This window comes from Myotis daubentonii, chromosome 8, assembly GCF_963259705.1.
Source record: "Myotis daubentonii chromosome 8, mMyoDau2.1, whole genome shotgun sequence".
Lineage (NCBI taxonomy): Eukaryota > Metazoa > Chordata > Mammalia > Chiroptera > Vespertilionidae > Myotis > Myotis daubentonii.
The window spans coordinates 26,295,553-26,319,770 of NC_081847.1; the positions used below are offsets into that span (position 1 = coordinate 26,295,553).

The 24,218-nt window shown below is 39.2% G+C and overlaps 1 protein-coding gene across 8 annotated transcripts in view; it reads right to left on the reverse strand.

The window, feature by feature from the left end:
• Positions 1–2,767: 2,767 nt before the first annotated feature.
• The window catches only part of PLCB4 (phospholipase C beta 4), a 380,146-nt gene continuing 358,695 nt past the window's right edge, over positions 2,768–24,218 (reverse strand). For 7 of the 8 annotated variants that reach the window (XM_059705568.1, XM_059705565.1, XM_059705567.1 and 4 more), the window contains 8 exons: positions 21,033–21,148; positions 19,455–19,530; positions 17,644–17,819; positions 14,206–14,307; positions 10,435–10,492; positions 9,940–10,026; positions 6,405–6,441; positions 2,768–4,281 (listed from right to left, as the gene is read on the reverse strand). In XM_059705568.1, coding sequence (XP_059561551.1) covers positions 4,193–4,281; positions 6,405–6,441; positions 9,940–10,026; positions 10,435–10,492; positions 14,206–14,307; positions 17,644–17,819; positions 19,455–19,530; positions 21,033–21,148 — 741 coding nt within the window. In that variant the 3' untranslated portion in view covers positions 2,768–4,192. The remainder of the gene's footprint in view (positions 4,282–6,404; positions 6,442–9,939; positions 10,027–10,434; positions 10,493–14,205; positions 14,308–17,643; positions 17,820–19,454; positions 19,531–21,032; positions 21,149–24,218) is intronic. The other variant, XM_059705571.1, reaches the window with a different exon arrangement.

The window sequence follows — 24,218 nt, forward strand, 5'->3', positions numbered from 1 at the left end:
CTCGCGACCTGGGCTATACAAAAACAGGTAGCAGGTCGGATTTGGCCAGTGGGCCATAATTTGCTAATTCCTAGACTAGACTTTTGAAAGCAAAGTCCTGTTTAGATATTATTATGCTGCTAAACTCCATTTTGATTGGTATTATTTAAATAAAATCTAATTAATGTTAGGAACGTGTTGGCTGTACTAGTTCCAACGTGTCATTGACAAATAAATCCTTCTAGGGCAGGGACAATATCCCTTTGCATTTTCCCCAACACACCTCAGGGGGTGGTATGCACAACTTAATTAATAATAGCACCCAAAGCAAAAAGCTGATTATGTGTTCCTTACTGTGCTATGTGCTGTGGGACTCACTCAGTCACTTCCTCATTCGAAGAAGCAGTGATAAAACCCACACGAACAGGTTGCCATGATAAGTAAACGACATTGTGTCTGTGATAGGTGCTCTGTTAACTGTAATGGTAAAATGTCAGCTGGTATTGTGATCATGGTTTTTAGGTATAAAATATGATGATCTGTGTCACAGGGCAGTGCTTTTGTGGAGAAGAAACATTTGGAAACTAGAGCATAAATGGATCCTATCCTTGAATCCTCTGTTGTGGGGCCTTGTGACCCTGGACTCAACAAGTTTCACACCTGTATAATGGTGATGAGGTTCTCAACTTGCCTGTAACATGGAGATAAAATGAGAGAAATTTTTAAATGCTATAAACATGTAAAATTTAACACTAAGAGTCTGTGCTAGGAGGGTGTGTGTGTACTATTTTAGGACCATCTGATTCCCCTACAGCTATTGGTCATGGTGTGAATGATTAGGTGTAAAATATTAAACTTACCTCCTTTGGACAATTTTTTTCAAAATTTAATCTTTGCGGAAACTTTAAAGGGGGGGGGTCCTCAAAATTTTCCAGGATGAAGTAGCGTGGGGACTATTTCTTGTCCCAAATTTCCAAGAAAGTAATGTGAGTAAGTAGTATCATTTATAGATAGGTGCAGCCACCTATGTTTTTCTTTTAACATAAAAGCAATGATGTTACTATTTTTAACCATCCCCTGGCACCCTCCCTTAATATTTTTTCATTATTCTAACCTATGAAGCAGAACGCTTTTTATGAAATATTAAAGACGGTGGCTCATAAAAATTCATCCCAGAGGCACTACGCAGAAGTTATTATGACATTAAAGATGAAATTATTAAAGTTTGTGCTTGGGATTCTGTTAAATGCCAAGCATAAATGAAAAGTAGAAACACGTGGTCTTCTGATAGACTTACAGAAGTGATGGAGAAGCTATTGAGGGGTTGGGAGGAGGCATCCATAAGACCACCTCAACACTAAAATAATATAGGACCTTCCCTCATCACTCTTCATGATCACACTTCATGTTGATGGTACACATCATTCAGTATCTTTTGGCCATTGCGATAGTCAGACTGCTTCAAAAGAATGCTAACACGAATAAAGATTTGTTTTTCTTAAGCTGGAAGAGACTGGGTTATTTTTAATTGGCAAGATATTTTTCCTTCTTAATAAAGGAGAATGCAGGATTTGTGTACCATGTAAAGTTGTAATAGAAAATAAAATACAACTATGTGTTGTATATCTTAATCCTATTACAATGGCTTCTTTGGGGGGAGATAAGATGTCTAAATACTAAAAGTAATCTGGGGTAAAGAAAAAATTGGCTCTGGATAGAACACTGAAATAGAAGTATTTATGGTAGTACAGGAGGATGAAAAGCCAGAGAAGAAATAATCAGAAAAATGGAAAAACAACGAGTAGCTCTCAGAAGCAAAGAAAAGAGTGATAGATTCAGCCAGGTGCTCCACAGATACATGAGCTCACTTGAGCTCGAGGAAGAGCCATTGGATCTGAGGAGGAGACATTTAGAATCTTTGAAGATTAGCAATCCATGCCCTGGCTGGTATTACTTGGTGGTTAAAACATCGACCCAAGCACTGAAGAACTTCGGGTTCTTTTCCCGGTCAAGGGCACGTGCACCTGGGTTGCAGGCTCGAGCCCTGTTTGGGAGGCAACCAATAGATGCATCTCTCTCACATCAATGTCTCTCTCTCTCTCTCTCTCTCTCTCTTCTTCCCTCCCCTCACCCCTTCCCTCCCTCCCTCCATTTCTCCCTCCCACTCTATAAAAATCAATGGAAAAAATATCCTCCAGTGAGAAGTAAAAAAAATAAAAAGATTGGCAATTTAACTGTGGTGCTATTTTTTTTAATATATTTTATTGATTTTTTACAGAGAGGAAGGGAGAGAGATAGTTAGAAACATCGATCAGCTGCCTCCTGCACATCTCCTACTGGGGATATGCCCGCAACCCAGGTACATGCCCTTGACCGGAATCGAACCCGGGACCTTTCAGTCCGCAGGCCGACGCTCTATCCACTGAGCCAAACCGGTTTCGGCATAACTGTGGTGCTATTTTAATAACCATAATTTTTCATGGGATGCTGGTGCTGAAAGATATTTAGTCTAACTCCATTATCTTACAGAGAAGGACATTTGGATGGAGCCAGAGAAATTTCACAGAAGCCAATTCAAACTTGTTAGTATGAGCAAAAGAAAAACAAGTGTTTTTACACTTGGGAGTCAACCAAATTAGCCTGTTTTGCATCATTTGGGAGGAAAAATGTTTCGGGGGGCATGAATAAGCCCCTTTTGAAAGAGATGAAGTGATGATCTCTATTATTTATGAAAAAGGCAAAAAGGTGACTGGAAAGCATCCTTGGGAGGAAATACTCTGACAGGTGATTAGGTGTTTTAACTTTTTATTAGAGAAGTTGGAAGTTTAATTTCATTATTGATGAGAACATACTTTTCTCTGCTTTGTTCAGAGGAACACAGAATCAGTTTGTACAAGCATATACAACAATTCGGTTGGTGTTTGGTGTCCCAGAATCAGTAATCTGATTGGTTCGAGACTACTGGCTTTCCTTGAGCTCCTCTCAGCTTTAGCAGCCAGCCTGCTCAATTCCCAGCGGAACACTTTTCATGCGCTGTCTGCAACACCACTACAGCGGGCTGAAAGACCATGCAGATTAACACTGTAGCAAATTGTTTGGATATTTTAACAGACATAAAAAGGTTATTTCCTGATATGAAATTCTGAAAATCTGCATAAATATTTTTGTGTAAAATTAAATTAGTTATGTATTTTTTTCTGAAACTAGAAGTTAAAGTATCAAGAATGCCCACATAATTCATATACACATATATATAGACTTTTTTTGTTATGCTAAAAGTCTTGAGAGTCAAATTATATTCTGTGCCATACATTTATTTAACCAGTATTGATTTGGCGGTAGGTTAACTGTGTCTGTATGGATAAGTCTTAACTGGTGCTTGTGTATCATGCAAACATAGTTCTAGTAGTCCTGTTTACTAATCTTGTCATGTGGCAATACTTAGATGATCTGCTCTATAACATTGTCAATTAGGAGTATAAATACTTTATACATGGTCACATTTACAAACGTTTGCCAATACCACTTCACAATCTTGAAGGTGGAATAGTGAATTATAAGAGCTGGAATCGGCTGAAACAATTCCTAGAAAGCAATGTCAGGTGTAAACTTTCTTAGATGTGCCTACCAGATTTTTCCTTTGAGCACTGATGAGCTTTGGCACAGGTATACTGCTCTATTTTTCTAATAATTTCCACAACTTTCACAGGAAATTAGCTTCATATGGCATGGTAGAGACATGGCACTTACTGATGAGGTAACTTAGATGTAGAAAATTATTTGTCTAGCCGATCACCACTTCTGCTGATGAATTTGTCGACAGAGTTTTGTTTTTCTCTCTAGTGCATGCAGTTGCAGTTAAATTGCTAATGCACTATTTTTGCTGCAGCTCAAACATGTCCTAATGCATCACGAAGCAGAGTTGTTAACACCAGGCTCACTTACTTGTGATGGTATTTTGATAGCAAACATGTTTAAGTTGTATTGCCAATGGTTAAACTCTGCCTTACTGGAATGGTAATTTTGGTGGGTTTGTAGCTACTTTTGGTTGACCAAGGAAATTCAATATGTGAACTAGAAGTATGTAAGTCGGTGGTTTCGGGTAACAGCTTGTCTATACATGAAGGGGACAAACACAAAAGACGACTTTCTTCCATGGGCTTTGTGTTTAGATGTTTGGGGGTGAGCTTTTGATGTTGTGGGTTTTGCTGCCTCAGTTTGTGTTCTGGAGTTTCATACAACTGTTGCTGGTCTGCGGTCCATCTCGGCTTCCAATTTCACCATCTGCTGCATCTCCTTCGCCTGTAACATCAGAAACATGGCCTTACATGTGGAAATCGTCTCCCGAAGGCATAGACCATCCCTGGCCTCTCTTCTCCTGTAAATCTGATGCTGTGAATGGTCTATGAACCATCAGTGTCAGCATCGCCTGAGATCACCTGAGGAAGGCAGAATCATGGATTCTACCCCAGACCTACTGAGTCGGCATCTGCATCTTAACAGGATCCCCAGGATATTTTTATATTCATTAAAGCTTGAGAAGAATTATTCTACACAGTGCCAGGAAAACCATTTGAAAAGAGGTTGAGCCAGTCACTTGTTATTTAGACTATGTTGCCTCCAAATGTTTGTTTGCTTTAGTTTCTACAGATTGACATGTTGCCTTGACTGTGCATGGATTATTCGATCACTTTTACAATAAGTATTGCTTATGCATGATTTATTCACAAATAGCCTGAAATTTAATTAAAAGTCCTTCCCTTGGAATCTAACTGATGGAGAAGTTTAGGTGGGAGGATATTGGTTTGGCTGGAGTATCCTGCAAACAGAATGTTCCAGGAGTATGTAGGGTCCTTGGAATTCTATTGTCCAAAATCTATCCCTACAACTCTCATTTCTCTGGGATAATTAATTTTTTACCAGTTACACCAGGAAGTAGGCCATGGTGAGCTCAATCTTATGAATTAAGACTGTCACTAAGAGAACCAGCTGATTTGGGAGGTAGAAAGAAGTCAGATGGGGGCAAGGTTCTGGTGACAAATAATTGATCGGCAATACAAGGAAAAACAATTGGTCCATTTCCATCCATGTATCTTTTGGAGGATTAAAGTTCCCCTCTTCTCTTTTAGTGACACACCACTTTGAAACAAAAGACTTTTAAGAATGGAATCATGGATATATAAAGATATAACTCAGAGGAGGATATTTGAAGTTCTTGATGTTACTATTGATGTCTACTTAGATATTACAAATAAAAAAAAGTCAGTAGGAGGTTTGGTCAACTCTACAGATCATATTAGGAGTATGTAAATGTCCCAAACAAAGTCCTGTATAAAATTAGTTTAACCCATGAGCCATACAGTGATTTTCTATTCTTATTTTTATGTTAAATTAAAATTTCATTTTGGTGAGGATGACTATAACAACACCAAAGAATTATATCTTTCTGGTTATATTTGGGATGGATGGTTTCCTCTGCCCAGATATTTTTTATGCTTACAGTATAATAATACTCTAATCGAGAAATGAAGAAATGAAGAAAAATATACAAACATGAAACTATGACAAATGGTATTCATAAAAGATGATAGAGAGACATTATCAGTACTAAAAATTAAATATATGTTATATTTAGTAAATAGTAATAAAGGATTTCCTATGCTCCTTCCCCTTTAGCATTTAAAGACAAATTGAACACAGTTGAGAAGGAAGAACCATATGGCATTAAAAGATTATTCCAAGAGCGAAGTTCTCATATGAGCAGGGTGACCATTTATTCCCATTTGCCTGGGACAATCCCAGCTTATTTCTATAGTGCTGGCAATTATGAACAGCACCCCTCTTTTATTCTCAAAACTATCCTGGCTCAAACAATCAATTATTTGGTCACCTTACTTATGAAGGGTGATTAAGGTCTTTGGCAGACTGGATCTAGCAAAAAGCATGACAAGAGTCATTGCGGAATGCCATCATATAATGTTCCTGCACACAGACCATAGCTCTCTGTCATTAAAACCACCGATGAACTTTTAGTGGGGTGCTTTAAAAATTAACTCCAGTCATTGTAGTGTTTGTGAAACATCTGAGTCCATGGCCAGGCTTAGTTGTGGTTGGTCCAAATGATAATGGTTCTTGCTGCCTGGGTATGTCTTCATTACCATGACTCGAGTTTCCCAGTCTGTGATAGGAAATGCTGCTAAAACTCCATCAGAAATAATTCGCTAAAGATTTGGGGCATTTCAGTTTGAATATTACATTAGAAATCCAAGCATGAAAGAATCAAGCTTTGATATCCAAACCCTTGAAATAATAATTCGTTTCTGACCAGGATTCCAGGATGCAAATCACAAATGGAATCTACCCCGAGAATGCTGACGTAGTTGAGAAGGAAAGCAACAACTCGCTGATCAGAATTTCAGGCCTACCTTGAGTTTGGGACACTGCGTGACAGGATTTCAAAAGCTGTTTGTACAAAAATAGTCATGTCAAAATTGAGTCATACATACAAAACAAAGAAAATAAATGAATACTGAAGTGAACTTGAGAAATGAATGCAAAAAAACCATATACAGAAAAGCAAAAGGCTAAGAATAAAACATGTATACAACCATCAGTGACACTTTCCCCCCCGAGTTGATCTCAACATAAAAAACAAAAAACAAAATAAACGACCGATGCCTGTTAGCCTGGACTGTGCCTCTCCTCTGTAGCAGTGAGTGGGGGGCTCTCCCTCCAGCGAGATCCCTCATGTCTCCCTATAAAATGTTAGGAATGATGACAAAAACCAACTCTTAAAACTTGTGTGTGAAAGGAATGAAGCTGTTAGTGTTTGAAATGGTACATGTCAAGATGGGGATGTGATGCTGTGTGGTTGGCAGGTCTATGGGGAAACTTAAACAGAACTATGGAGTTTTATTAGTAAATGAATGACTGGCTGACCAAGTAGGCAAGGCCTTTAGGTGGCTTTAAAAAGGACATATGAGTTAGGATCCAGAATCAGGACCAAAATATACTAAAACTTGTTTGTTTCTGCCAGTGCCTTCCACATGGGTCTGCTTAACTGAACAGACCCACTTCATGCTTTGCTTTGGGGGAATGGGAGACTTTAAAGGAGCAGGGTCCCAGGGAAGCAGTAAGAAACCTGATAGGGAGGTGTTATGGGAGAATGCTAAAATGAATTTGTCTTTGGCTTAGAGACAGAAAGGTCTTGGGGTTTAACAATGGTTTGGGAGATTAATAGGAAAGTTTGTGGGGACAAACTTATCTGGAGACAGGAACTGTTTTCTGCCAGTGAAATGATTAATTGATTATAGAGAGATCTGTCCTCCCTGGTTCCAGACCTTGTCTTACAAAAGGAAAAAACGAAGTGTGTACCTTCCTCCTGTGTCTGTGAGAGTGCTGTAACATACTGACTAACTGAATTGAGGGTAAACAATATATACTAGAAAGATCTGATTGACTTTGTTATAGAATAGGCCATGTTTGTATAGCAAAGCTTAACACAGAAATTTAAGTCCAAATTCCACATCTGTCAGACGCATCAATATATCTTGAATTTCTTTTCATTGAATTTAATTAAATCTCCATCAAACCTCAAGCCTCCTCATGTTCTGCATTTCCCTAAGCTTCAGTGACTCAAAGTATCAGTTGTAGGTGGTAGACATTACTTATGACATATTAAAAGGCATTATATGAATTTTTGGAACAAAAACCACTATCCTCCCAGTATGATCCAATCAACACAGTTACTACCAATCCAATAATTTAATGCCAGAACTCTGGTATGGTTAGAATTATCCATGTCTTAGGATAAAACTCAAAGTGTTTTTTTTTTAATGTACTTTATTTAGCACTGAAACTAAAAAACACTAGGTAATTGTATTCCCTAGCTCTGAAAAACACCATTATTATAGTGATGAGTAATTTTTAGCACATTTACAGTCTTTAGTCAAACTTGTTGCTAAGCAACATAATCATTTCTAAGTCGTTTCTTAATTTAGTTAACTGAAACATAACCGTGCCTTACCTTCATTGTGCCTTCCTTTAAGGCATCCTTATCCCCACCCAGACCCGATCACTAAAGTAGATTCTAATGTTTTGGAAATGGTGGCTTTACCTTTATTCATAGTCCCATTTCCCCAGGGAACATTTCCTGAGAAGTGCTTTAAGAGCAAAAACATAAACCAGGTAATTTGTACCAGAACTTGATGTATCTATGAGTTGGTCAAATGACTTGGACCCATGGGACAATAAACACTGACTGTCCCCCGTGGGGGTCTGTGGACTGTTCATGAAAAGAAGCATTTAGCTGAAAAGGAAATGTGAAACATAACTCAGAAGTATGGTCACGAATCAACCATCTGTCCCCCAAAAGTAAAGAACCTGAAACAAGATGATGAATTTATTTGTTATCCAATTGCAATGTACAATAAAACCAGATTTTATGGTTTTGTTTTACTTTCTCAAAGGTATATTTTTTAGCGTAATCCTACATAAGGGTTCTCCAATGGGAGTTATTGGCTCTGAAAAAAAATATACCTTAACTAGGATTGCTTTACTGATGGGAGGAATCAGGAAAGAGCAAGGCAGTGAAAGTAATTTCATCTTTCAAGTTTCTAGACAGAAGGGAACTATCTAGAAATAATAACTTCCAAACAAGCTACACCTAAAGAGTAGAGTTTGAACTGAGACAAATTTAAAACTGCTATTGAGGGTCCTCTTCCATTAGAAGCTAGAGGTATTTCTATCAAATTGAAATGAAACTGTGGATGGCTGATGGGCTGGGGCCTGTATGGGATGGATCCCATCTGTACCATGCTTACACATACATGTCTCTAGGTGCTGGGCATATGCCTGATGGCCTAACTCAGTGGTCGGCAAACCGCAGCTCGCGAGCCACATGGGGCTCTTTGGCCCCTTGAGTGTGGCTCTTCCACAAAATACCACGTGCGGGTGCGCACGTACAGTACGAAGTTGACTAAAAACTTTAAGTAAAGTTTATTAAGTTAATTTTAGGGAGCGTTGTGGAGTGAAAGAAGATGTAGTATCTAGGACTGAGAAAGGTATGTTGAGATGGTTTGGACATATAGAGAGGATGAACGAAAGGAGATAGATGAAACAAGTATACAAGACAAGTGTGGATGGGAGAGTTGGAAGGGGTCGACCTCAGAGAACGTACCTCAATCAGATTGAGGACGTTTTTAGCAAAGGCAAGTTTAGGAGTACCCTAATTAAGTTAATAACAATGTACCTACCTAAATAGTTTAAGTTTAAAACATTTGGCTCTCAAAAGAAATTTTAATCGTTGTACTGTTGATATTTGGCTCTGTTGACTAATAAGTTTGCCGACCACTGACCTAACTGAACGGTTGGATTTGGGATAACTTTTTATTCACATGTGCTTCTCCATTTAGTGTTTTGCCTTGCTGGAAAGAAGCACCAAGACTATGGTAACCACTCAGATCAAGTGGTTTCCAGAGTTGTGGTGGCTCATGCCTTTAGGTCCTACCTGTAAGCCCTAGGGAGGCTTTCTAACTGCATTTTTAGGTGGAGGAAGACAATAGGTGGTTTCTCTCATTTGCTTTTAAACATAACATCACTTGCCTCTAGGTTGCAAATGATAAACATATAAATGAAAATAGAGAAACCATTTGTGACCTCTCCTTTTTCCTCCTCTCAGTAATGTCATTCTGAGAACCCCCATAATCTATTCAAAGGATGACTTTTGATTCTTTTTTGTTTCCACAGCCACATTCCTCTTCCACTTCAAAGAAGAATGCTTTCTGCTCTAGTTGGATGGGACCAGGAAAACACAGTAAGAGGCACCGCTTTTTTCTAGCCACCTTTCCACACCACTACCAGACACAGGCATTAGTAGAGTGGTCCCTGTAGGCCGTGTGGTCTGTGCCTTCCAAAGCTGGCTGGCTGCCTAGGTCTTCTTACACTTTTTAGGTGAAATACCTGCTCATTCTGCTTCTCTAGGAATTCGAGGTGTTCAAGCTGGACTTTTTTCAACTGATCCATTTCTTTGGACTGTTTCATTGCGAGCTACAAAACAAAACAAAACAAAAAAAACAAACACGGTTCTGATAAACTTTTCATTGTTTGTAAATGAGAAATTACTTGCAAGTTTACAATTAAAGTGAGAGAGATGATCATTTTTTAAAAATTAGTCTGAAAATGGGGAAAGTTTAGACCCAAAATTCTTACTGAGGAAATCTCTCCTGCTAAAATCCGAGAAAATAATATTGCATTTTCTATATAAAGTGGTTCCAAATAATTACCTTAATGATTTTAGAGAATGATCATTTTAGCTTTCAGGATACAGAGAAGCTAGAATGTTTAAGGTACAGAAAAATAAAATTAAGCAAATTAGCTACAAGTCTGATATTTAAGCATGCGTTATTGTTTATAGTTTTTTAGGGAAGAATGCCAAGACAATTATAAAATACTTACTCTCTTTCTTTCTTCCAGAAACTTTTTAGTGTTGCTGCTGTTTAACTCCCTGACTCGCCTAAAAGTAATAGGTACAAATAACAGTTGGTATGACATCGACTTGGATTAAGTAAGAAAGAGTTACATTCCATTTAATTGTCTGGGTAGAATCATCACTTTCTTTTCCTGATTTTTTTTTGTGAAATTTTGAAACATGAAATGAAAAGAGAAAAATATAAAAAGAAAATGGGTAAATGTGTACCTATCACTCAGATTAGTCAATATTAATGTTTTCATGTTTGCCTCATATTTTGAAAGAAAATAGTGTGACAGATATCATCAAAGCCCCCTTTGTGTTCTTTCTGATTCCCTTCCATTCCTTCCTCTCTATCCACACATAACCACTCTGCTGATGTTGTTATGGACCATTTCCAACAAGCTCCCAGGTGCTGCCACCGCTGCCAGTGTACATTATTTTGTATGTTTCCAATTTACCTAAATGGTGAATATCTGGTTTCTCTGTATAACTTATCTCTTAGCCTTGTTTTAGAGACATGGCTGTTTCAGGCTCTTCCATTATTTTCATCTGCTGTATGGATATTTCTCATTTATGAATAGACTACAATATTTCCATTTTGCCATTAATAAGTAGTAGGTTCTTTCCAAACAATGAAGCTACAATGATCTGGTGCATCGGGCCTTGCGATGCTTGGCACACTAAGCATCTGTTGACCGAGGAAGTGAACGAAGTGTAAGGCATACCTGCTTGTGCGTGCAGCTAAGGCTTCCCTAGATACTCAGACTTGCAGGTGGGAAGGGTATGAACAACTTCTTCTTTCAAAGCAGTGGCCCCAATGTGCACTCCCATCCATACCGTCTGGAGGCTACTCTTCTCCATGTCTTCACCCAAGAGTGGTCCCATCACACATTTGCTTTTTTGTCAGTTTGTTGGTTTTGTGAAATGGCATCATGCTGCTGCTTTCACCTGCAGCTCTCTGATTACCAGTGAGGTGGAGTGCTCTTCACGACTGAACTAGAACTGACTGAATTTCTGTAATAGCTAGAGGTCGATTTGGGTTTTCTTCTTTTCCAGTCAGTTTTGATAGTTCTATTTTTTCTAGGCACTTGTCCATTTCATCTGTTTTCAGATTCATTGGCAGTATTATTTATAGTACTTGTTTTTCAAAACTATTGATTATATCTGCAGCTATTTACCCTTTTTATTCTAATGTTACATAATCTGTGCTTTCACTCTATTCCTCTTGCTGGAGGTTTACTGACTTAATGATTTTTTTCCAAATAACAAGCTTTTGCTTTGCAGATACTATCTATAGCCTCTTAATCTCTATTTTAATACTTCCTGCTTTTTAATTTATTATTTCTTCCCATCAGAATTTTTGGGGTTAATTCTGTTTTTATGATTTTATATCCTCTTTATTTGAGTGTCTAGTTCAGTAATTTTCATTTTTAAAAAAATTTATACATCTAGGCTATAATTTTCACTCTAAATATTAATTTTGCTACCTTCTTTTTTTTGTGTGGTGAGAACATTTAAGACCTACTCCCTTAGCAACTTTCAAGTATATAATTCAGTACTGTTAACTACAGTCACCATGCTAGACATAGGTCCCAAGAACGTATTCACCTTATAACTGGAAGCTTTTACTCTTTTAACTCACATCTCCCCATTTCCCTCACTCCTCAGTCCCTGGCAACCACCATTCTACTGTTTCTATGAGTTTGGCATTTTTTAGATTCCACATGTAAATGAGATCATAGAGTATTTGTCTTTCTCTGTCTGCCTTATTTCACTAAACATTATATCCTCAAGGTCTACCCATGCTGTTGCAAATTTGCAGGATTTCCATCTTTTTAATGGCTAAATCACACACACACACACACACACACACACACACACGTTGATGGACACTTAGGTTGTTTCTATGTTTTGGCTACTGAGAATAAGGCTATAAAGAACATAAAGGTGCAGATATCTTCTTCCAGATAGTGGTTTCATTTCCTTTGTGTATATAACCAGAAGTGGGGTTGCTGGGTCATATGGTAGTTCTCTTTTTCATCTTTTTGAGGAACCTCCAAACTCTTTTCCATAGTGGCTGGCTGTACAGTTGACATTCCTTCCAAGGGTACACAGTTCACTTTGCTCCACATGCTTGCCAATACTTACTTGATTTATTGATGACAGCCATTCTAATAGGTGTGAGGTGATATCTCATTGTGGTTTTCATTTGTATCTCTCTGATGATTAGTGATACTGAGCACCTTTTCATGTACCTGCTGATCATTTGTATGTCTTCTTTGGAAAAATTATCTTAGGTCCTCTGTCCATTTTTAATTGAATTATTATTATTTTGCTATTGAGTTGCATGAGTTCCTTATATATTTTGGATGATAACACCTTACTGGATATATGGTTTACAAGTATTTTCTTCCATTATGTAGGGCTTCATTTTTGTGATTGTTTCTTCTGCTGTGCACATTAGCTTCCTTTTCCACATTAATAAATTGTGTTTCCATTGTCATTCAGTTATAAATATTGTGTAAATTTCTGTTGAAATGTCTCCTTTAACCCAAGAATAAAAGTTGTTTTCAGCTTCTATATGTCTTTCTTAGCTCTCTGACTATAAATTTTTAATTTTAATTCTTAGTTCTTTATATATCCACTTTATTAAGCTACTAAAAATTAAAATTAAAAATTCATAATCAGAGAGCTAAGGAAGACATGTAGAAGATAACAAGTTGGCATAGAAAAATGGTTCTAGCAAAAACCAGCCATTTCCAGGTGTTTTAGAACTATCTAGATACAAAGTTATAATAAATAAGTATATTAAGTCAGAATTAGAATATTAAATAAAAAACTTTGCTAATTAGGTTATCAGTAACTCAGAATGTAAGATAATTTAAGAACTGGGATTTAAGTGCTATTAATTCCCTCTTTGGGTAACATGGCTGCAGGCACACTACACACCGTAGGTTTGGTTCCAGACCATAGCAATAAAGTGAGGATCACAATAGAGCAAGTCGTAATCTTTTTTGGTGGAGGGCCTTGCCTTCAATTTTTAAAACATGCAACATCTGTGAAGCAAAATAAAGTGAAGCATGGTGTGCTGATGACTTAACACAGAAGTACAAAGGCCAGACACCCTTGGCTCAAAGAGATAAAACCATGTTGCAAATAACTCTAGAGCTTGGGATTGGGCTGAAGAGGTATTCTAGTGGAGAGCATATCCCTGCTCAGCCCCATGCCTGGCCCCTTCCTGCTTCCCCCACTCCCCTTCTCTGAAGATCCCTTCCTCTGTATATCACAGGCATCCAAATTCCTGTCTTGGTCTCTGTTTCTAGAAAACCCAACCTCAGACAAGGACTTAGGGGGCTTTTTGAGATGATCCTTGTTGTCAATGACAGTGTGAGTAACTCAAGGGAAGACGACAGTCCCCCTACATGCTGCTATTCAGAACCGACCCACCCAGAATGGGCTTGCACCTGAGCAGGTGAGATGCTAGCAGGAGGGCCCACTGGAACATGGCAAGGATATTTTGCCATGTTTTATAAATGAGCACACATATATTGAATGTAAACTGGTTTTACTGGTGGTAGTAAACAATCAGAAGATGACTGTTCTGTAGTAGTAATACATCTTCATAGCAGTTATAATAGCAGAAGTCTTAGCCAAAACTCACAAGGGTTTTAATATCTCAGATGTGCATGTGTGTGTGTAGGCACACAGAAATGTTAGGCCTATGCTATATTCCCGCTGACAGCATTCTCACTTACCTTTCCCGTTCTGCTTTGTTCTTGATAGATTTGTCTTGGCTGATGGCTTTGCTATTTTCCATAGAAATCTTAGCCTGGTGTGCTCTCATTTCCTTGCTTTCCCTATGTATTAAAAACAAACAAATAGGGAGGGAGAGAATGGGGGTTAGTGTTTAATGGCTACGGAGGTTCAGTGGGAGAAGATGAAAAAGTTCTGGAGATGGATGGTGGTGATGGTGGCACAACAGTGTGAATGCACTTAATGCTACACACTTGAGAATGGTTAAAATGGTAAGTTTTCTGTTATAGGACTTTAACTAAAATAGAAAAACTTAAAAACAAACAAAAATATTCCACATGTAACCAGGACTAGGTTCACTCTTTTTCCTTCATTATTGAGCTCTTGGAGTTGTTTTACGTCCCATGAAAAGGGGTGAAGGAGCTCCAATTCGTGATCACACTTCTCCCTGAGGACAGTGGGGCACCTCTTGGTGAAGTAACAGTGATGGGCTGAGAAGAAGAGATAAAATACAAGAATTTTCCAGCTTTGCCCACATTTTTGGGGATCAGATGGCCTTGGGGAGAGAGAGAATGTCCCCACCCTCACAAGGGACCTTCCTGTTTTCTGACAGCCTGTGGGAATGAAGGGAGCCAAATGGTTTCAAATAAGCACAGGAAGTAGGAAAACAGGATGTTTACAGGCGAATGGCCACTGTGTGTGCGAATGCACGTATATGCAGGACAAAGACTCATATCTTCATATTATTAATGTGTACATTAAAGGCATGCAATTTAGAATATAAAAATGAGTATCATTAGCAAAGATTCTTTTTCTGGAACCTATGCACAGCTCCTTGAAGCGCTACCTGGAAACTTGTCACCAGGAAGTCGGGTTACCTGAGCTGTGTTTGCTCAGCAAAAGGCATGGTAAACAAGCCAAGTGTTCATGAAAGGATGAATGAAAAAGAGATGATGTGATTTATCTATATCTATCTATCTACCTATCTATCTATCCATCATCTATCTATCTATCAATTGATATATAAATCAGCCATAAAAATGAAATATCACTAGTAGCAACTAAATGGATGGATCTTGAGAGTATTATCCTAATTGAAATTAAGTAAAAAATAAAGACAGAAACCGTGTGAGTTCACTCATATGTAGACTATCAAACAAAAAGTAACAAAGAAAATAACAAAACAAGCAAAAACAAACTCATAGATACAGACAACAGAACGGTGGTTACCAGAGGGAAGGAGGGTGGGTGGAGGGTGAATTGGGAAAAGGAGTCAAATATATGGTAACTGAGGGAACTAGACTTCATGAAGAGCACGCAATAGAGTATACAGATGTCGAGTTATAATCTATATAATGTTATTAACCAATGTTACCTCAAAAAATTTAATTTTTTTAAAAGGAAAGGACAACCTATAACAGGTTCTTCAGTTGTAGACCTTAGGGCTACAGAGGCAGGAATAGGGCTACAAACTCCTGGGCCCCAGAAAATGGCTCTTTGTAAACTGACCATTTCTTTATTCATTCATTCAATACTGATCAGTATCCAAACACTGCTGTCAGCAGTTAGGATTAATTAACCGAGAACAATAGCTGTGATGGTGAAAAAGAAACACAAACACAGGGTACTTGAGAACAAATTTAAATGCTGCTGTTGCTTTGAAAAATGGCCCTATCACAGATTTAATTTTTAAAGTAAATTAGTAACTAGGTATGGTCTCTTCAAATGACTTCCTAAGTAATGCAAAAATTAATTTCTTTCTTTTTCTTTTGAAATACAATTTTTTTTTTTTTTTTAGTCAACTACAAAAATCTTTATTTAACTACAAGGAAGATTAGAAAAGTGCGCTATATTCCGGAAGTGTCTTTGAATAGGGTACACACCTAAAACCTGGTATTGCTGCAATGGCCCAAGGCAGACCGATGAATAGACCTTTCTGTATACGGAATTGAGAGGATTTGCAAGGGAAAAAAGAAAAGACAACTTCTAATCCTATACAAAGAGATAGAGTACAGTTGATATCTGAACAACATGGAATTAAGCATGTCGACCCCTGCGCTATCCACATATAACTTTTGACTCCCCGAAATTTAACTACCAATAGACTGAAAGCCTTACTCATAATATAAACAGTTGGTTAACATATATTTTGCATGCTAATTGTATTTTGTACTGTATTCTTACAATCAAGTAGCTAGAGAAAAAAAAATGTTATTAAGAAAGTCAGAAGTAAAAGAAAATACATTTACAGTACTGTATGTATTTATTGAAAAAAAAACAGGTATAAGTGACCCATACAGTTCAAACCATGTTGTTCAAAGATCACCTGTATTGTAAAATGGTTAGGGTACAGAACATTATCCCACAGGCCCTTATTTGGTTGCCTCAAATGAGGATTGGAAACTATGGCAAAAATATTTCATGCTCTTATGGACGTATCTACCCCTCCAAAATAAGGTGGGGAATTTCATGTAACTTATACATTTAGCATTTTTTAAGTTTCTTGTTTGATTTGTTTGTATAATGCTTCTCTTTCCTCCTCTTCCATGTGTATCAACAGGCCCTAACTGTGGCATGGGGTGGGCACTGAGAGAGAAGCAAGTACGCTGCAACAGAGCTGTGATCACAAGAAGTAACTGGCATAAATGTTCTTGGTGTGTGTATGTGTGTGTGTGTTGGGGGGAAGGGGTCTAGCTTATCATTTGCTGGTAGTTTACATGTAATATTCAATTTGCTGAAGCATGGAGAGACCAAAATAAACTGATCCTTAATTGCTGTTTCGTGATTAGGACTATCTTTCTAAAACTCCTAATAATGCAACAGGAGGGACTCTTCACCGTCAGCCACGGAGAGATCAGTCCACCGTCAGCCACGGAGAGATCAGTCCACTGTTAGCCACGGAGAGATCAGTCCACTGTTAGCCACGGAGAGATCAGTCCACTGTTAGCCACGGAGAGATCAGTCCACTGTTAGCCACGGAGAGATCAGTCCACTGTTAGCCACGGAGAGATCAGTCCACTGTTAGCCACGGAGAGATCAGTCCTAGCCTCTCTAGGGGCTTCGCTGGTTGGTCTTTACCTCCTTCTCTTTCTTCTCTTCCTCAGAGACTCCACGTCACTTCCAAAGGCCACTCTGGAGGCGGCAGTGCTCTTCTGGGCTGGCTGCTCTTTGTCCTGTCACACCGTTTACTATGGATCACACACTACTTGTCATTTGACTTAGATTCTCATGTGCGTGTGCATATCATAACCCGTGTAAGCCCTTGGATGGCAGAGGCCATTTCTTAGAGTATCTCGCTCACATCCGTCCTATGATATGACATACATGAAAGCTCCGTAGTACAAGTCAGGTTGATTTTGCCTACTACCTCAACTCACACGTGCAAAACTCGTGTTCTTTCAACACCAGGAGCTCACGCTGGAGACGGCTAGCTCTCCTACCTGTCGTGGGACAGCTTCAGCTGCTGGGTTTGCTGTTCGTGGGCGTTGATCAGGAGCTTCCTCAGCAGCTCACACTGCTGGCTGAGGTGCAGGTCCCGGATTTCCTGCTCCTCGGCGCTGTGGGTGTTGATCATTTCTGACCACTCCTTCGTGTGCTGTGCCACAATCTCTTTGACCTATGTAGGACAGAGGGGAGGGAGCCACCTGCAATTCTCAGATTTCAGGTATGAAAGCAAGCACAATAGGATTCATGCATTTTAGATCCCTCCACCAGTTTACTTGGTGGGTCAGTGGACACCTATGACCTGCAAAAAATAGGTACCAATCAATGGGAATTAGGACCTCATTGCTTATTTTTTTTAAAAAATCAATCACTTTGGCTCTAACTACTTAACGATGACCCATTATTTCACTGCCTAACTTTGCCTATGCTGCTTTACCAGGCCTGTCAGAATCCCCTTCATCACCTCGTGCTTTTCCAGGTTCATGCCACCAGGCCACAGGTCTGAAATGAGGGGGCGGCTTCTCTTATTCCTGGATCATGACTTACTGTGTCCACCCTGCGTCAATGCTCTTTGTAATGTGTTTTACAGCTCCCCTCATCAAGAGCCAGAGTCCATTTCCCCACCTCCTTGAATCTGGCTGACCTTGTCACGTGCTTTAGTCCCGAGCCAGTAGCAAATGTGATGCAAGCAGAGGCTTGAAAAGTGCTCTATCTGGAACCCCAAGGCTGCCCTGTGACTGAACCTGTGCTCCCTGCCGGAAGGTGAGAGGTCATGTAGGAAAAAGCAAGCAGCGGTCAGCTCACCAGCAGGTCTCTGAGGGAGGCCACCAATCCAGCTCGCTGTAGACACATGAGCCGAAATCAGTAGAAAAACCATCCAGTTGAGTATGGGAGCAAAAGCTAACTGGTAGTGGCCAAGGTTTCTACTTTCCTATTTATGCAAAGCATCTAAAAATCCTGGCATGTTGTACAGGCATTAATTCTCAGACATTCCAGTTAAGGAGAATAAGAGAGAATGAGGAACAACTCTCAAAGACACACAGTTTACTGCTTCTATAGAGTTCATGGCAGAACAGACACAGCATACACAGCAGCAGAGAGAACTTCAGCTCCACCCGTGTGGCTGGCTGTGTGTACAGCAGGGTCACGGGGCTGGATGACAGAACTGCATGCAGACATGGAGGCTGGCTGGTTTGACCAAGTGCTATTGTTGGAAGCTTTCCTTAAGAAGGTTTTTTGTTTGTTTGTTTCTGTTTTATTAACCATTATCACTGGATCAATTACTTATGTTCTTGACTGGAACTTAGCATTCACTTCTCCAAATCGCCACAAATTTAATTAAGGTCTCCCAAACTCATATTTTCTTGTGTCTTTGAGGAAATATGGGTAATTAGGCTTATGTCTTGGAACATAAACTATTGATTTTTTTCTTAACACAAACTTCCACAGCAAAGTTAGGATGAAGTATCAGAGTTACTCAATCCCTTAGTGAAATGGTTTTCTGTCATATGTTTATTGTTACTTCCACAGGGAAGCATATTCTGTATTTTATACAGTATTTCCTTTTAGTGTATTCATTTATTGCTTAGCTTGATGCCTGAGCCAGAAAACAAACCTTGTTAGCGTATTTCTACAGATGAAGGAAAAGATGTTCCATGAAATGGCTTATCTCTTACCCAGTAAGTGTGGGGCCTGGACCCTGTCTAGTCCCAGGATAATGTTATTTCTAATTTATGCTGTATACCTTGAAAAAAAATCACAAAGTATCTTCTGCAAGTTGCTGCTGTAAAAATAGGCATTTTCTTACCTTAGATTTGTGATCTGATGTCAATGTCTGAATTTTAATTTCTGTTTCTTTTTTCATTTCAAGACAATTACTTCCCCTGAAAATGGAAAATCGCAAATGCGTGCCAGACGTTAGAAATTTTCCCATTCCCATGGGCCTTTGCTACAAAGCTTGCTGATGAAGCCAGTTTGTTCATCAGATATGGGCTGCCATGGCTCATTGGGCAACATCAATTTTTCTTGTAATAGATGCATACCTTCCACAATTCTATATCGTGATTACTCAATTCAACCATTACACAAAGAGACACTTCAGACCTAACAATTATGTCATTGTTAAGGGTCTGTGGTCAGAGTTTCCATTTTGGTTCCTGCTTTTCTTTGAGCTATTTTTCATTTATTCAATAAAATATTATTTGGGATAAAAACTGGGAAATAGGCCCTCAGCTTTTGAAGTGAATTGTTAATTCTGTCATTTTGGTTGTAAAGCCAGATTTCTGTCTTTGACACATGCCAGTAAGGGAGAAAATAACATTTCTTGGCATATTATGGTGATTTGTGCTTCTTCTTCTATTGTGATCAGAAAATATATACCAGGAAATTGCCCAGCAACCATTACTGTTTATTTTAGTGATTATTTTTCCCTTTGAAATATCCATATCATTGCTGAAACCAGAACATGTTCTGACTTTCTTTCTTCAGCATAGATGCTCTGCAGCCTAAGTCAGAAAGTGGCATTGTATTATTCACTGAGTGTGTCTCTGGGAGAAGCATTATTCTGAAAATGCTAGGTATCTAATCAAATCTATTATTTCTTAAAGGCTGGCACTGAGTATGTTTCTCCTCTTGTCTGTTATTCAGTAAGCTTGCAGCATTAGATAAACATTCCCCTGACTTAATCCTGGAGTCAAAATCTTTCATAGTAAATGCAATGATAGGTTTCATTCAAGTTTTCTCTGTGACACAAGTAAACATTCTTGAAATCTTAAAAATCAAAAACTGCACTTTTGAGTGCATCAACCTTATTCTTTATTTTCTGGCTATGCAAAATTATTTCTGTAGTTTCAAATCTTCTCAGCTTTATCTTGTCCTTCCTCCCCACTCCCCCCCACCCCATTCACCTCCAAGATACTTGAGTGGAAAACACATGAGAGACACAGTTATTCTGTCGTTAACCAACAGCTGTAGAACTCGAACAAAGCTCCTCTTTCCTATTTTAATTATTCCTTTCAGCTGTACGGGTCTCTTATTTTCCAGGAATAATTTTTTTAAAATATATTTTTATTGATATCAGAGGAAGCAGGAGAGAGAGATAGAAACATCAATGATAAGAATCATTGATCAGCTGCCTCTTGCATGCCCCCTCCTGGGGATTGAGCCCGCAACCTGGGCATGTGGCCTGAAAGGAATCAAACCATGAGTTCCTGGTTCATGGGTTGACGCTCAACCACTGAGCAACATCGGTCGAGCCAGGAATAATTTTTAATAATGGAAACAGAGCTAGGACAAAGTTCCTCCTTGGCCTAAAGAGGCAGCTAAACTATGGAAAAGACAACATATAAAAAGGCAAAGGCTTCTAGAAGGAAATAAACATCATTACCCCTTCTTCTTCATTGCCTTCTCTAGGATTTTCTCATGGGTTGACTTCTCTTTGTCATACTGTGCCACAATTTTGTCAACTTGCGTGCAGTGTAGCTTCTGCATGGTGCTGTGCTCCTGAACAAGAAGGATTGGCAGTTACTAGTTGGACTCAGGGCAGCTGATATACTGTACCCCATGTGTCGCTGGCATCATTTTCACCAGCTTTCCCAGAGAACTGATTTGGAAATTAAGGAGTGATTGAGTCTGGGGACTGGAAGAACTTCCAGTGTCCCATGCAACATATAGCAGTCTTTTGTACAGGTGTATCCACAACAAGGACGTCTCTAGCCTCAGTTGAATGAACATGCCCACCTCAAAAGACAGCTCTGCCCACCACTGGGCAGCACGAACCATCCCAAAGTCCTTTCTTCTGCACATTTATGTCTCCACAGAATTTCCACCCATTCATCTTCGTTCTCCTATCTGAGATAGTCTATTGTCCCTTCCCTACATTGGTCCTCAAATACCCAAGTTCAGTTGCCACATTTCTTTTTTTTTAATTATTATTCATTAAAGCATAGTTAACATACAATATTATGTTAGTTTTGGATATACAATAGAGTGATTTGACATTTATATACTTTATGAAATTACTACCATTATAAGTCTAGTAACCATGTGTCACCATACAAAGTTATTACAATATTATTGACTATTTCAGGAGCCATATTTTTTCTCATTTATACGCTAAATATAACTATTCATCATTTGATATGGCACATTTGGGAAGGTCTTAAAAATCATCATTACACATGAGAATTGGCTACATAATTGTTTGTTTTTTGTGTTTTTTAAAATCCTATATAATAAAAGGCCAATATGCAAATAGACCCAACGGCGGAATGACCAGTCACTATGACATGCACTGACCACCAGGAGGCAGACTTTCAATGCAGGAGCTGCCCTCTGGTGGTCAGTGTGCTCCCACAGGGGAAGCGCCACTCAGCCAGAAGCTCCACTGATAGGGAGCACAGCAGCAGTGGCAGGAGCCTCTATTGCCTCCATGGCAATGCTAATGACCCCTTGGAGGATGTCCGCCTGTTGGCTTAGGCCTGCTCCCCAGGGAGTGAACTGGCCCCAAGGGCTCCCGGACTGCGAGAGAGTGCAGGCCGGGCTGAGGGACCGCCCCCCCCCCCACCACAGTGCATGAATTTTGTGCACCGGGCCTCTAATATATATACATATATACATATATATGTATGTATTATTTCAGAGAGAAAGAAACATCAATGATGAGAGAGAATCATTGATTGGCTGCCTCCTGTATACTCCACACTGGGGATTGAACCTGCAACCCGGGCATTTGCCATGACCAGGAATTGAACCATGACCTCCTGATTCATAGGTCAATGCTCAGTCACTGAGCCATGCCGGCTGGGACTAAGTTGTGACTGTCAGCTGATTTCAAATCTCTTTTCACCAGCATTCTTGAGGATGACAGTGTCCAGGAGCTCTGATCTTCAGCCTTACAGATATTTAACCTATTTCCCATCTGCTTCATTCAATCACTGAAATTGAGTTTGCAATGCTTTGAAAATAAGTGTTGCTCTATAAACATTATTTCCTTCTCATAATTTTCCCACAGCCAGTGACTTATCTGAAATCAGATTTTCTTAGTTGCTCAGCCCCCCGAACCTAGAGGAAATCAGTACAATAAATAATATCCAACTCTAAAATGATACTTGGTATTATATGCTAGTCTTACTCTTGAGAAACTTAGAGAAATAAAATGGCATTTGAGACTAAAATGGATAGATGTTGTTCAGGCTTTAAAACCATGCTCACAGTCATGTTTCCTTTTGCTTATTTTTTTAAGTGAGTGACTTAGTTAAATATATAATTTTATTCCTAAGGTAGGCTTGACTTAAAGCAAAACTAATTTATGAACATCTCTAAAAGTTTTGATAGAATATAAAGGTGGAAAGGAATTTTAACTTTACCAAGATTTCCTTAATTTCCCAGCCCTCTTAGTAAATTAATGCAAAATTGATTTACCATTTGTTTATGCATGTATTCTTCAGACATGCATTGGTACATAAGGTCCCTGCATTCTTGTCTGGTGGATAAACACCTTTGGAAGAAGTCATGGAGAGAATGGTGCTGGATGGGGGAAAGCTCTCAGAACAGGTATTGGCAATGGAGACAATCCAGGTAGTTCAAGGGGATGTTATCTTGCTGTGGATTCGGGGGGTCAAGGAGTTACATGTAATGGTGTCTTGCTTAATTTGTTGTTGGAACAGCAAATAAATCCAGCCATATTATCAATGTGTGTGTACTGATATGTTATACATACATTTCACTTAGGGTTTCCTGCAACATGGCATTGGGTTAAGGATTTGGGTTCTTAAGTCGCAAATCCTGGGACAAGTCACCTACCCTCTCAGTCTGTTCATCTTTTAACTGGGACAGTGATACCTATTTCATAGGGTTGTTAGGATTAAAAGTAAATACAATATTGCCCAGTTGGTGTGGCTCAGAGGTTGAGCATCTAGCAAATGGTTGGTAGACTGCAAAAAGGGCCACATTTATTCCCCCTCTGTATCCATCCCCCTTTGAAATGTGATCTTGTGATTCTTATTATCAAGAGACAGAGTTGAATTCCTTGAATCTGGGCCAGCCTATGGCTTGCATTAGCCAGGAGAATGAGGTGGACTTCCTGGTGTGGCAGTTCTGAGTTGCAGCCTCAAGAACCCTGTCTGCCTCTGCTTGGTCTCTAGGGACCCTTGCCCCCCTGGACAAGCCTGGACTCCCTGCTAGAAGATGAGAGACCACAGAGCATTGAGGAAGGAGCTCAGCAAAGGTCTTCCTAAGTCAGCCAGCCCTCTGTCCCAAATCGGCCCACCACCAGCCGAACTGGCAGTAACGGCTGATGCACGAATGAACCCAGCTGACACCAGGAGACTCATCCCGCTGATCCAGCCCAAACTGGTGACCCACAAAATTGTGAGCTAAATTAATGGTTGTTGTTTTAAGTCAATATTCACATATATCTTTCATCTTAGAAGTTGCTTCAGATAAGATGGTGGAAAATGTTAGAAAGTATTACAGACTGAAAAATTACCGAAAGTCTACAGACAGGAAAGTCTAATTATTTGAAAATAATTATTTGCAAAGCCTAATGGACAATTCAAGTAGATGAAAAGCA